Source organism: Panthera uncia, unplaced genomic scaffold, assembly GCF_023721935.1.
Source record: "Panthera uncia isolate 11264 unplaced genomic scaffold, Puncia_PCG_1.0 HiC_scaffold_468, whole genome shotgun sequence".
In the NCBI taxonomy this organism is placed as follows: domain Eukaryota; kingdom Metazoa; phylum Chordata; class Mammalia; order Carnivora; family Felidae; genus Panthera; species Panthera uncia.
In genome coordinates, this window is record NW_026059614.1 from 18981 (window position 1) to 31064 (window position 12084).

Genomic DNA, 12084 nt, shown 5'->3' on the forward strand with positions numbered 1-12084 from the left:
TAACTCGTAACCACTTTCTTCAATCTAGTAACACAATAAAGAAGTGTTTGCTTTCATGAGGAAGGCACCAAGGCAAATGTAAAACAAACTGAAGAGTCACGGACAATGACATGACACCAGATAATCATTCCGAATGGACAGCTCAATTGACTGGCGGTAACTGAATACGGTGGCTTTTTTCAGGCTGAAGAATTAAACTCAGCCTAGATCTAGGGCAGCAGGAAGAGGTTACCTTTGGAAATATTGGTGTCCGATTGCTTCCTGACACTATTAGGAGCTGCATTCAGACTAGGACAAAGATCAGAATGGCATGCGGTCTTCCATTTCATCACAGCTCAATGTACCCCGGGGGTGGAGACTGAGGGGGGGAAACTGGCCATGATGCTGTCACTGGGCTTGTCCCTACGACGCCTGGAATGCTGTTAACCATACCTGCTCCCCAAAAGCCGGAGTTGTTTAAAGAATGCTCTAGTGTGAAAAATGGACACATTCCCAGCTAAAGACTCAGGGTATCAATTAACCAGGCTCAAAAAATCCCACACCACCAGTTCTGGAATTCTCCCACTCACCTACAATGCTTTAAAAAAGTAAAACAGAAAAACGTCTATTGCAAAACAGTCCCCAAAAGAGAAAAAGGAAAAAAAAAACAACAAAAAACCATAAAACTCTTGCCAGCCTTTTGTCCCTTCCATCTCTCACAAAGTATTTCCAAAAAGCTCTAACGCTTAGCAAAAACCAAACCTTTAGACATCTCTAAAGCACAAAACTGGCAGGAAATACCCGAGGAAACTCCCCTCAGAGATTTCAGTAATCTATCTTCCATGCCTTAGAGTGTGCTGGGCAACAGTGATCCCAGGACTTAAGTCATGCATTACAGACTGAAATTTTTGTCTTTACTAAACCATCATTCACCCCATTTACAAAACATTCTTCTCTAGAATTTCCCAAGAAAAGTGAGCGATAATTTTTACTTTATGATTACGCTGAATTTAAACCAAAGATGATGACAATGACATCTCAAGCCGCGAGCACCCCGTAGAGATGTGTCTAATATGCACAATAAGCCAGGGCTCAGCATGAAGCTATCCATCTTCTGTTCAACCACCTGAAATTCCTTCCATGGAAGGCAGGCTGAATTGGGAAAAGGGAAAAGGAGATCCAAACTCCAACAGTGGGCCTGGAACCCGCTTCTGAGGTCTGGGTTTTTTTATTAGGAGAGTATGACACTGGCGACTGTATTTCTCTTTTGCTCGTCCCTAATCCCCCTGCATTCACACTGAAAAACTTTCCCGGAGAGCCTGTGAGGTTAAGCAAACAGTCGATCAAATGAAACACCGGCATCTTCAAAAAATGCACCTTAAAACATTACCACAGAAGAGCCACGTCCCTCTCTCCACTTACCCACAGAAGAGCCACGTCTTTCTCTCCACTTACCTGGGAAAGCGTGTGGATTGGGCGACCCTCTCTTAAGGCACTTAGAACAGAGAATGTGCACGGTGTAGTGCAGTCCAGGCCATTCCTGAAGTAGGACATTCAGTTCCTCTACCAAGGGGGTTATGGCTTGCCACGCCGTCCATATATTTGGTAACGAGGCATGGCTGGCAATGGACAGAGTGTCTGGCTGCAAGACCCCCTTGGCAGGTCTGTAACTGACCACCACAGGAACCTTCCCTCTATATGCAAAGATCTGAAGTTTACCATCCGATCTGTGTACCACGTGGCTGTTGATCTGGACGCTGTAGCGTGCAAACAACCCGGGCGGGAAGGTAAAGGGAAAACTATATTCAATCTGCAGCTGCTCGGCCACAAAAGACTGTCCGGCCAGGTTGGTCCCGTTGATCCAGGCCTCTGCGTGGGGCACGTCATTCTGCACATAGCATGGGAACTTGTACCAGGCCGTGGACCCATTCAAAGGCTTGCCCTTGGGTTTATTGAGGCAGTAACAGAGTCCCATCTTCTCCAGCAGCTCCAGCAGCAGCTGAAAGTCCTGCTGGGCCTGGACATGAGGCTTCAGCAGCAACCGAATGACATGGGCTGGCAGGAGCCCATGAAGCAGAAAGCCCTCCACATAGTGATGGAGCTGGGTGGTCCAGAGCAGTTCCTGGCCTGGGGTGGGCGCCGCCGCCGGCGGGGAACTTTCCCCCTCGCCCTCACCCTCGCCGCTGGTCCCTAGAAGCAGCTTGTGCAGCAGCAAGGAAGGATCCCTCTGGAAGAAGACATTGAGGATGTCGATGAGGCGGGTGAGGTTGTGGAAGACGTGCTCCTTGAGGGCTGGGCTGTCCTCGAAGTAGAGCAGCTTGCCGCTCTCGTGCAGGTAGGAAAGGGCGCTCTGCAGCCGGTCCTCGGTCAGCCCCGCCTGCAGGCCCAGGCGAGCCGAGTCCCACCAGCTCAGCCACAGTCGTTGCGCCTGGGGCGGCTGGAAATGCAGTTCCTCCAACACCTGCCAGGACCGAGGCAGCACTCTGTGTAAATTGGGGAAGATTTCCCTGTGCTCGGCGACCGAGAGCAGTTTGTCCCGAAGGCGCTGTAACTGGCGAGGGTCCCTGCAGCTAACGGGCAACACCGGGGAGAGGATCTGCAGCCGGTGGTTGAGCAGGTACTGAAAGTGGGCCTTGCGCCGCCGAAGGTTCTTGTCGGAAACCCCGTAGTAGGCTGCGTGGGGGCTGGCGGAGCGCAGCTCGAAGTCCCGGGCCAGGGCCTCGTCCACCACCCGAGCCAACCGGCTCAGCCCCTCGGCGTCGTGCTTCTCCTGCAGGGCGATCTGGCGGTGAATGTCCAGGCACTTCTCCTCCAGCTCCCGCTCCCCACACAAGTCTGCGTGCGTGCCCACGATGCACACCACGGCGTGAGGCACGCGGGCCCCCACCCGGTGCAAGAAGGAGCCCACGGTGGTGGGAAAGCGGGGCGGCTCGTAGGTGGCCAGGTTCACCACCAGCACATAAAGGGCTCCTGGGGAGAGGAAGAAGGGCTGGATCACCTCATAACTTTCATCCCCGGCTAAGTCGTACACAATGAACCGCAGCCCCCGCGAAGCGTCGGCCGTCCAGCTGGTCACCTCGATGCCTTTGCTCACAGAAGGAGCCGCAGGCGGGTAGCTCTTTTCCTTGTCCCCTCCTCCTTGGTTTCCGTCCACTCTCTCCTCCGTGAGGCAGTGGCGGAGAAGGGTCTTCCCTGCAGCCTTGTGGCCCATCAGAAGCAGCTTGAGGCGGGGCTGCACGGCCGGCTGTGAATGAGCCAGCTCCTTCTGGTAGGCTGCGATGTAGGGGATCCCCTTCATACAGACCTCGTAGGGGGGCTGGATCAGCGGGTTGTCCTTGATCTTCCACAGGCCCACCCTCGAGAGCTGGCCAAAGTTGTCCGGCAGCACTGCGATCTGGTTCCCTTGCAGCACCAGCTCCTCCAGGCCCGTCAGCTCCACAATGGAGTCGGGCAGGTAGCGGATCCGGTTGTTATCCAGCCAGAGGGTGAGCAGCCGGCCCAGGCCCGAGATGAGGGATGGCACGGAGGTGAGCTGGTTGCGGCTAAGGTAGAGCTCCTCCAGCCCAGCCAGGGGCAGCAACGCGGCAGGGAACTCCTCGAAGAGGTTGGAGGAGAGGTTGAGCATTTTGAGTCGCTGCAGGCGGCTGAACTGGGCGGGCAGAGCCTGCAGCCCGTTGTTGTCCAGCATGAGGCTCTCCAGGCTGGCCAGCTCGCAGAAGCCGCTGGGCAGGGTGCCAAGCTCGGCCCCGCTCAGCCAGAGGATCTTGAGGGCACGCAGGGCACTGATATCCTCAGGTAGGCCCCGCAGCCGGTTGCTGGACACGTCCAGCTCCTCCAGGGCCGCCAGCTGCAGCAGCTGCCGCGGGAAAGCAGTGAGCTGGTTGTGGTCCACGTCGAGGGTGCGCAGGCGGAAGAGGCAGGAGAGGGAGTCGGGCAGGTGCGCCAGCCGGTTAAAGCTGACGTCCAGCTCCTCCAGGTGGGCAAGGGCCCCCAGCTGGGCCGGCAGGGCGGGCAGCTGGTTGTGGCTGAGGTTGAGCTTGCGCAGCTCCCGCAGGGCACTCACCACCTCCGCGCCCAGGGCGGTCAGCCGGTTGTGGCTCACGTCCAGCTCGGTGAGGTGGTGGCCCAACTCAGCCACGGCCGGGGGCAGCCGGGCGAAGCGGTTCCTGCGCAGGACCAGGACGCGCAGGCTGCCCAGCGCCGAGCCCAGCCCGTCGGGCACCTCCTCCAGGCCGTTGTTCCCCAGGTTCAGCACCTCAATGTCCCCGATGTTGGCCGGCAGCACGAGCTGCGGGGCGTCGGGGGAGTCGAGCTGCTCGGCGCCGGCCCCCGGGCAGCCCCCGGCCGCGCTGAGGGTGAGCTGGCGCAGGTTGCTCCGCAGCTTCCTGGCGCGCAGGGCGGCGTCCCGCCACAGCCTCACCGTCTTCAGGTTCCCACTGTCCTTCCCAGCCATGGCGGGGCCCCGGGCCGACACCCTCGCGCCGGCGCCCGCAGCTACATGCCGCGCTGCGCCCGGGCGGGCGCCAGTCTCCCGGGCCCTCTCGCCCCTCCCTTCCCACCAGCCCTCGGCGACCGGCGGCTGAGGGTCCTAGCGCAGCCAGCGGCGGGGCGCCCGCAGTTGGGGGGCGGCGGCGGCGACGCGAGCAGCTCCGGGGGGCGCCGAGCGCGCGGCGCGGGGGGAGGCGGCGGCGGCCGGCGGGCAGCGCAACTCGCATTCTCCTCGCGCCCCGGCCATGGGCGCGCCGGGGCAGCAGGGCCGCCGCCCGCCGCGCCGCGGAAGATGCCTGCTGCTCCTCCTCCCGCTCTGCCCGCCTCGCGGCGCCTCGGTGCCGACTCCGGCCCCGCTACCCTCGCAGCCGCGGCCCCGCGGCCGGCAGCGTCGTCGCCTCCGCGAGCTCCAGGAGGAGGGCGGCGCTCGGCTCCGCGGCCGGCATGTTGCGGGCGCAGGGCCGGGGCGCAGCCGGGAGGAGGGGGCGGCGGCGCCTCCTTGTCTCCGCTTTCCCCGGGCTCGGGCGGGAGCGCGAGCGCCGCGTCCCCGGCGCTGGGAGGGCGCGATCGGGAAGCGGCAGCGCCGCCCGGCGGAGCGGCCCCCACGTGACCGGCGGAGGCGCCGCCCAGGAGGGGAGAAAACGCAGGGGTGGGAGCCGCTGGGCGAGCGGCGGCTGCGGGGCCGGAGGCGCCCGCGGGTGCGGGCCCGGGACGGGGACCGCGCTCGGCCGGGCGCGCGCGGGGAGCCGGCCCTGGCTACGGATCCGGGCTTCGGGGTTTTCCCGGTGGGGCTGGACTGCGTCTGGCTCTTTGTTGGCCCCGCGTCTCTAAGGATTCCTTTTTCTCCCCTCCTGGGTCGGGTCCGGGGGCCGCCCTTGCTCATTTCTTTACCGTCCTTCCCCTTCCCCTGACCCAGCATCCACACTGTGATGGAGCTGGCGGGATTCGGGGGCCTGGGTTGCGTTGTAGGAGCTTAGAACGAGAGTGTGACTAAACAAAAGGACTAAAGCAGGCAACCGTTCGTTCATTTGGTAAATATTTGTTGAGGCCCTATTTTGTGCCAGACTGACGGAGACAGACGTTCTCAGCTCTCCTGGGGAAGACTTGGAGCAGGCTCCTGGCCGGAGTTGGGGAGTCGGGGAGGGGCTGGGGGGCTGGGGTACGCAATGCAAGGGCTTTTCATGTAGGGTATCCCATTTATCCCCACAACGACCCCGTGAAACAAATCCCATATCCCCATCGTACAGTACTTTTACTGTTAGCTCAAGAAAATGGCAGCCGTTTCGAGGCAAAATGCACAGCCCAGTGCTCGTTTTTAAGGTTTATTTTTCCTCTGTTAGGACGTTTCCTTGAGATCACATCTACAGTAAGTAAGTAATATCTTCAGAATTTACCCAAACCTCGGGGCGCCTCCGTGGCTCAGTCGGTTAAGCCTCCGACTTGGACTCAGGTTATGATTTCACAGCTTGTGGGTTCGAGCGGAGCGTGGGGCTTTGAGCGGACAGCCCTGAGTCTGGAGCCTGCTTTCTTGGGATTCTGTGTCCCCCTCCCCCACTGGGATCTGTCTCTGTCTCTCAAAAAAAGTGAATAAACATTAAAAAAAAAATTACCAAAACCTCAAAACTCATTAGGTATCTGATATCACTTCCATCACGGCCTCTGAATTGGTTAATAACGAAGCAAATAGTTTTCAGATGCAAGACTAAATGTGATTGGTTAAATGCACCATGGTTTAAATGCGCCACTTAGCGCACTAATTGTTCTCCCTTCACATGTCATTGCTCTCATTTGCGGACCCGTCTTTGGTGTAGTTATCCAGGTAGTAATAGTTTGTCTCTTCAAAGAGAGCTGTTGAACATCTTAGTCTGGAAATCTGCCCCAGGGATGGTTATCAAGCCTTGGTCCTACATCTGGTAACTGGCGGGTGCTTCTGGGGCCAGGCCTCTCCCACACCACAGGTGAAATGTAGGTAGTCAGAAGGGAGAACTGAGCTGTGTTCTGAAGAAACTTCCTAGGAGATCAAATTGCCCAAGGATTCCTCCAGCCTCTCAGCCCAAGAAACACTCTAGATGACCTACACTGACCTTTTTTTTTTTTTTTTTTTTTTTTCCCAGCAGAGTAAACAGGCCCCAAATAAGCAACTTTTCAATCAGCCAGCTAGGTAAAGGGCAGAGCCGGGTTTGCTAACCCCCCATGTGGGTGATCCCCCTGGTGCATCATCTTCACGGTGTTCTTCAGACCCTAAATTCTCCACCTTTAGCTCCTTCCAACCCATATGTGAAGCTCGGGCTCAGGAAGGAGATTGGAGAAGGCATGAGTTCCCTACCCCACTTTCAGTGGCTAACCTGAAGTCTTAAAGTGGTTTGGAGTAGATCTAAATGACCTGTACTGAGCTGTTCCCCTTTACATTTTTTTACTGTTTATTTTTGAGAGAGAGAGAGAGAGAGAGAGTAAGTGTGATCAGTGGAGGGACCGAGAGAGAGGGAGACAAAAAATTCAAAGCAGACTCCAGGCTCTGAGCTGTCAACAGAGAGCCCGATGCAGGGCTCAAACTCATGAACCCTAAGATCATACCTGAGCCGTACTCAGCCACTTAAGTGACTGAGCCACCCAGGGGCCCCTAAGCTGTTCCCCTTTAGAAGCCATCAGAAAATTATACTTCCATTTTAAAAAGACTTCCATGTCTTTGAAGACGGTGCTCTCCTTTGTCAGGAGATAACCTGTGATTTTCTGTATCTGATAACTAGAGCTGAGAGGGCTAGAGAGTGCCCTGTTTGGGACCTCTCAGCCCTCCCTGCAACACTAAAGCCTGGTGTGAAATCTCAGCAGGAATACACCTTTCTGAGCCCCTCCACCTACTCTGTGTTGTTGGGGTCAGTCATGCAGGAAGCCTTGTAATGTCTGCTTCAAGAGCTCTTTGAGAGTCATTATGCTAAAAACTAAAGAGTCAAATCAGGAGAATGCAACGATAAAATAAAACTCTGGGAAAATAAATTGTGTCCAGTATGGCTCTTAAATCCACACAAGGTTGGGCACCCAACCCTGGCACATCTGGTCCTCCTCTAGCCACACACACCCCTTGTGGAAAAGTTTCTGATGGGCCAGTGAGGAATATGGACATGCCCCTTCAACCTTCTAGAACACTTTTGGTATGAAGAACGCTAAATTCCCGGTGCAAACAGCTGGGGAAGGTGGACACAGTCCTGCCTAGTCATTCAGGAGTTGCTGCTGTGTATATCCCTCGCCTCCAGGGTGTGGATGGCCGTCTGTGTGTGCCAGTCCCAGTCCCCTCCCTGTGTTGGATGGAGCCCACGTTAGGATGGGGGTGGGGGGCGCGTGGATATGCCACAATTGTCAGCTAAACGTAGCACATTTAGATATTTAGGCATATAGAATATGGACCTCTGTTTATTGTTTTGCCCCAGGCGCTGCAAAAGTTAGGGGTGGTCCTGCACATTAGGGTTTTCCTAAAAGCATTTCATTTTCGCCGCTGCCATGTGATGGCAATGGCATTCTACGCGTAGGGCTTCCTCCCAGAGTGTAGCCTCTCCTAGGGCACCCGTTGTTGCTTCCGGGGAAAGGGAGGTCACGCTTGAGGAGGCTGCGTCTTAAGCGAGGCCTTGAAAGATGTGGCTGTCAGTCATGGTGTAAAGGGCCCCGGTGGCAGGGGTACTCTCCTCTTACCCCCCTCGCTAAGACCAGCAACAAGTTCCAAATAAGCCTTCGTCTCTGATATCTTCTGCTCTGTCTTCAACATACTCAACTTTCTTCCGTCTTGCCAGATTTTCCTCTTGACCTTGCTGACCCGCTAGCTGTTATCTCATTGCTTTACTTCTTCTCCCTGTCGCATGACTTACATAAGTGGTCTGGGGCCAGTGGTCAGGCTCCTCTCCACTGGTCCCCTCCTTGGGCCTGGTAATCTGGCTTCCATCCCCACCGGGCCAGCAGCATCGCTCCCTAAAGGTGACCTCACCCTTCTTCCATGGCTTCCCGTTGTGAATAGTGTTAGGCAACTCCATTTGGAAATTTGCTCCCTCCTTGGCCCATGGGATATTTGGTGTCACGTTAAGTCTCGGGTTTTCAAAAAGAGCCTTACAAAGGCTGACTATTTCCTTGTAGGAATCGGGTTTGCCACTAGAATAAGGCTGTGAAAGGAACCACTGCTACAACCACATGGACAAACCGGCTAGGACTTGCCTCGATTATGGATAGCTTCTTATGAAAATATTTCCTGTTTATGTTTCTCTAGTTATATTAAAAATGCTGGGGCGCCTGGGTGGCTCAGTCAGCGGAGTGTCCAACTTCGGCTCGGGTCATGATCTCGCAGTTCGTGGGTTCGAGCCCCGTGTCGGGCTCTGTGCTGACAGCTCAGAGCCTGGAGCCTGCTTCGGATTCTGTGTCTCCCTCTTTCTCTGCCTCTCCCCTGCTCATGCTCTCTCTTTCTCTCTCTCTCTCTCTCAAAAATGAATAAACATCAAAAAAAAATTTTTTAATCCTTGATTTGGGGGCACCTGCCTGGCTCAGTTAGAGGGGCACATGCATCTTGATGTCAGGGTCATGAGTTAGAGCCCCACTTTCGGCATAGAGATTACTTAATAATAAAAAAAAATCTTAAAAAAAAGGCGTACATTTGGAAAATCATGTGAGTACCTGTTTCCACTGAATTTTAATGTTATCCACCACAGCTTAATCAAGTCTTTATTCTAAGATAACCACGTGTCCCCGTGTGCCCAAGACGGAGGGGTTTTCCAGGATAGGAGACATCCTGCACCTAAAAGCAGGCCATTTCTAGGACAGCACAGTTAGCTAACACACTTGGTCTTCCAAAAGACCCCTTTTTCTTGCTTTCTCCTTACCTTTCAGGAGTTCAGAACCCTCAGCTTCCCGGAAACGTATCACTTTACTTGCTTCGGCGGCTTTAGACTTTCAAAACAGTTCTGATTTCAGGACATTCGTGGGCTTGAGGTTTGAACTGGCTTTGGAGAATGGAAACTGGCTGTCTAGGTAACCTAGAGTTACAGCATTGCATGAGAAAATTTACTTCTCTCCTTGAAGTCTGGAGAGGCCGAGTATATGCTGCCTTTATCATGACAAGAGGGAAGGTCTTCCCACGTTCTCCTTTCTTCTAATTTTACGTCCAGCTAGTATTTTGTTTGGAAAAACAATAGCAACAAAAATGCTCCTTTGGACCTGGCTACAGGCAAATAAGAGAAAATCTCACCTCCGTGATTTTAGTCAAGCCATACCCTTCTTGGTTTGGTTTTGCTGGAGATAGAAGCAGGGGATATCAAGGGAAAACCGGAAAGAGGCAAAGAAGGTTTTAGGCTTGTCATGCAGAAGAGGATTAGAAATAAAGCCTTAAGGGGACGCCCGGCTGGCTCAGTTGATGGAGCACGTGACTCTTGATCTTGGGGTTGTAGGTTCAAGCCCCGTGTTGGGTGTAGAGATTATTTAAAAATAAAATCTTTTTAAAACAGGAAGAAAGCACGGCTTAAGAATTGGCATAGGACAGTTTAGCCACAGAGGATCTTGGAAGGTACTGGGCACGACTAACCAAGATATCAAAGAATAATCACTCGTAATAGTAACTAACGTGTATTAAAGGTTGTCTATGTGCTCAGACACTGCTCTGTAAGCGTTTCATGCAAGGCTTCACATAATCTTCACCAAAGCCTCGTCCACTTTTCTTCTCATTTTATAGATGGAGGAAAATGAAGGTAGAGCTATCGAGTGGCAGAGTCCAGACTCCACAGAAGGCAGAGTCCAAAACTTATGTTTTAATCACTGTGCTATTTCTTGGGGAGAGGAATGGGTCTTGTTCACTGTCAGCCGACTGTGTATTTTAAGCTATAGAGAAGTGGTACCAGCTGGAGAAATTGAACTTTGCTCTTACAGCATTGAAGAATGCCATATTGGACAAGTGAAATCTCTAAACAAACACTATCTCGAAACTACAAGAAATGGGTTTAACATCTGTTCTTAAATGTTACAGCAGGAAACAGAATGTGTCTGCCATTTGTAGATAAGCTGTGTTTGACTTGTTTGTCTATTTGGAGAGAAAGGATTTAATACAAGTGTCCATAATACTATGGAAGGCATTTCAGATTCTGTCTTTTGGGAAGAGCATTAAGGGGGAAAAAATGAAGAAGGTAGAAAACTAAATTATCAAGGTAAGATTAAGTATGAAGAATCTGTCATCTTTTGTTTAGGGGAAAAAAAACTTAAACTTTTCTTACCCCTCTTTGGACTCACCATCTGATTTGAATGCAAGCCAGCATATATCAGCATTGGCTAAGAAGTCTGAGTGGTCACTTAACTACCAACAGAGCATAAAAAAAAAAAAAAAAAAAAAAAAAAAATGTGTTCAAGACACTGACTCCCCCAGAGAGCAAAGGCAAAATTGTACCAATATGTCCGTTGTTTTTTCTTTCCCCGGCTCTACAGAAAACAAATTTATCTTGGAACGGGCAGCATTCAATTTAACATTGGATCTCTTTGTGTTTCCAGGTCAAACAGGAACACATATGCTCCCTACTGAGGAAAATAAACTGCAATGTATTTTTAGCATCCGTTGGAAGTACTTTCAGCTGAAGATATTCTGCAGGATCCAGACTATTTCACTGAGGGCCAAAGGATTGGCCACAATGCCACCTAGAATTCTAGAACTTGCCCTGGGGGGGTCTGTAAGTAGCGGTGTCCCTGAACCCCCACCCCACCCCTCTTCGTTCTCAGCCCAAGTCCTGTTGCAGACATCCTCTTTCGGAAAAAAAGGCAAATCATTCCAGAGAGAGACAAATGAAAAACATCTGTGAAATAGTTACGGCAAATGGAGCTGACTGTAGAACACTTGGCACTTGGAGGAGGGAAGAGGGAGGATGAAGAGCAGAGAGGATGCCCCCTCCCACCCCTTTCGCGCCTAATGCTGAAGGTGAGCCAGGAACAGGGAGCCACTGTATGGTGCATCCTTTGCAAAAGGGAGAACAAGGCAGCGCTCCAGCAGACCCGAGCGACAATCGGGTGGTTTCAGGTTCTGTGCCCTCTCCGAGGATGGTGTGTGTCCAGCCTATACAGGTCTGGGAGTAGTTTCAGTTCCTAGCCTGAAATGTAGTAAGTTTGTTCATGGGATTTGGTGACAGGGGGACAGATGGTTTAAGACTTTGCTTCTGTCTGCATAGTTTTGAAAAATATTTTTCATTTTTTAAAATTTATTTTGAGAGAGAGAGAGAGAGCAGGGGAGGGGCGGGAGGGGGCGGTTGGAGAACCCCAAGCAGGCTCCACGTTGTCAGCACAGAGCCCCCCTCGGGGCGTGATATCGTGAACCTGGAGATCACGAACTGAACCAAAATCAAGAGTCAGACGCTTAACCCACTGAGCCCCCCAGGGGCCCCTCCAAAAAATAGTTTTCATTTTTTAAAATATTTTCATTTAATTTCATTTTCAAATTTAGTTAACTGCTAGTTTCAAATAAATGGCACAGGCATATTGCCTCCTCCTTGTGAAACATTGTATTTCTAAAATGAAAACAGTCCACGGGGACGTCTACAGTGACACAAAACACACATCATGAAGCCCAGCATGGCACCAAAGTAGATCATACAAAGTTGTGGTGCCCGGGTG

The 12084-nt window shown here is 52.8% G+C and overlaps 1 protein-coding gene across 1 annotated transcript; it reads right to left on the bottom strand.

The window, feature by feature from the left end:
- Positions 1-444: 444 nt before the first annotated feature.
- On the bottom strand, positions 445-5031 carry LOC125918133 (malignant fibrous histiocytoma-amplified sequence 1-like). The gene has a single exon (XM_049624179.1). It carries the CDS (start codon positions 4430-4432, stop codon positions 1358-1360), a length of 3075 nt encoding a protein of 1024 aa, XP_049480136.1. The 5' UTR covers positions 4433-5031; the 3' UTR covers positions 445-1357.
- Positions 5032-12084: the final 7053 nt, after the last annotated feature.

Coding starts and splice junctions, on each gene's coding strand:
- LOC125918133 (XM_049624179.1), bottom strand. CDS start 4,432: ATGGCTGGGAAGGACAGTGGGAACCTGAAGACGGTGAGGCTGTGGCGG.